We start from the raw sequence: 1,348 nt of genomic DNA, 5'->3' as shown, positions 1-1,348 counted from the left end.
CCCCGCCCCACAAAAAAGAACCTAAATTTAGAGAAGACGCAGCATTACAAGAACACGTGACGTAGAGCGAGCAAAAGTGACGGCTGTATGTAGCTGTAGGATCCCGCCATCAGGAATCAATGCTCACGATGCTGTAATCGGAGCCGCACAGACAAATATTCCGTCTCTTTGCCACAAGTTCAGGACGTCTACGAATCTGTCTCGCTTCTCTAGGGTCAATATTGAGTTTTGGTGGACACCTGAAGATGAAGGGAAAAGGGGAGAAGTGGGGTGGTGGGGGTGAGGTGGGGGTGGGCTGGTTGCATAGCAGGAGAAGAGAGTTCAGTTTTAGTTAGAATTTTATGGCACCTGCAACACAAATAAGTCATTATAATTATGTGTGCCGAAGATTAAGGTGTGGTACTTGAAAGTACTATGCCAAAGTTAAAAAAAAAGAAAAAAGAGGAGTGGTATTGCGGTAGATGTTTGATGGAAAGATGGGGCATTCTACATCAGAGAACCTGTCAACCACACACAGCGGAGAGGAGAAAACTGATGGCCGTAGACTGGAAGATAAGGTGAGGAATGGAGGGGAACAATAAAAGGGAGAAGGGAGAGGGGGGATCATCATCCAGTGCCAGATCTGCGATAGACATCGGCGATCATGGTTCTCCATTCACTCCTTTGCTCGGATGCTCTTAAAAAAAGCTACGTTTCCCTGATCTTTCTCTGTTACACATTTGTTTAGGAGGGGGAATATGACGAAAAATAAAAGGAGAGGAAGTGAGATTACAGAAAGAAATATCAGCAAGGTGTATGAGGAAAAGAAAAATAGGGGGAATTGGGGTGATGGAAAGAAAGGAGAGGGGGGTGAGTGGCTGATAGGAGGGAAGAGGAATGGGGATTGAGGTGACACTTTGAAAGGGGACCAGAAGAGAAGGGCGAAGATGGGAGAGGGGGGTGTTGTAAAGGGATGACAGAAGGGGAGAGGCGGCCCCGGGGGGGGGGGTGAAATGGGACAGTTATGTCCCTAGAGTACCGTTTGTTCACTGGAGAGGGACTGAAGCGACCCTGGAGAGATCCTGGAGGGTATCTATTTTCGCTCAGAGTATTACGCTCCATACGTCACTGCTATGGTGGCAACCCGATGATGGTCAAGAGACTGACCCGTCGCCCTGAATCCAAGAGGGTCTTTGACCTTTCTGCGACGTGGTGGCGCATTTGTGAGCACACTTTTGTGAGTATAATTATACAAACACACATAAATATAAATAAACCATACCCCCCCCAATTTTTTCTCTGTCTGTCTGTCTGTCTGTCTGTCTGTCTGTCTGTCTGTCTGTCTGTCTATGTGTGTGTGTGTGTGTGT

At 47.3% G+C, this 1,348-nt stretch overlaps 1 protein-coding gene across 1 annotated transcript in view; it reads right to left on the bottom strand.

Moving 5' to 3' along the window:
- Positions 1–26: 26 nt before the first annotated feature.
- Positions 27–1,348, bottom strand: part of LOC118477464 (putative uncharacterized protein DDB_G0286901) — a 27,257-nt gene continuing 25,935 nt past the window's right edge. Inside the window, exon 2 of the mRNA XM_035968978.1 lies at positions 27–239. Coding sequence (XP_035824871.1) covers positions 124–239 — 116 coding nt within the window. The 3' untranslated portion in view covers positions 27–123. The remainder of the gene's footprint in view (positions 240–1,348) is intronic.

The sequence above is a fragment of the Aplysia californica genome, unplaced genomic scaffold (genome assembly GCF_000002075.1).
Source record: "Aplysia californica isolate F4 #8 unplaced genomic scaffold, AplCal3.0 scaffold00102, whole genome shotgun sequence".
Taxonomy (NCBI): Eukaryota; Metazoa; Mollusca; class Gastropoda; order Aplysiida; family Aplysiidae; genus Aplysia; species Aplysia californica.
Note: the sequence above shows the minus strand (reverse complement) of the source record. Positions and strands in the feature narration are given on the sequence as shown.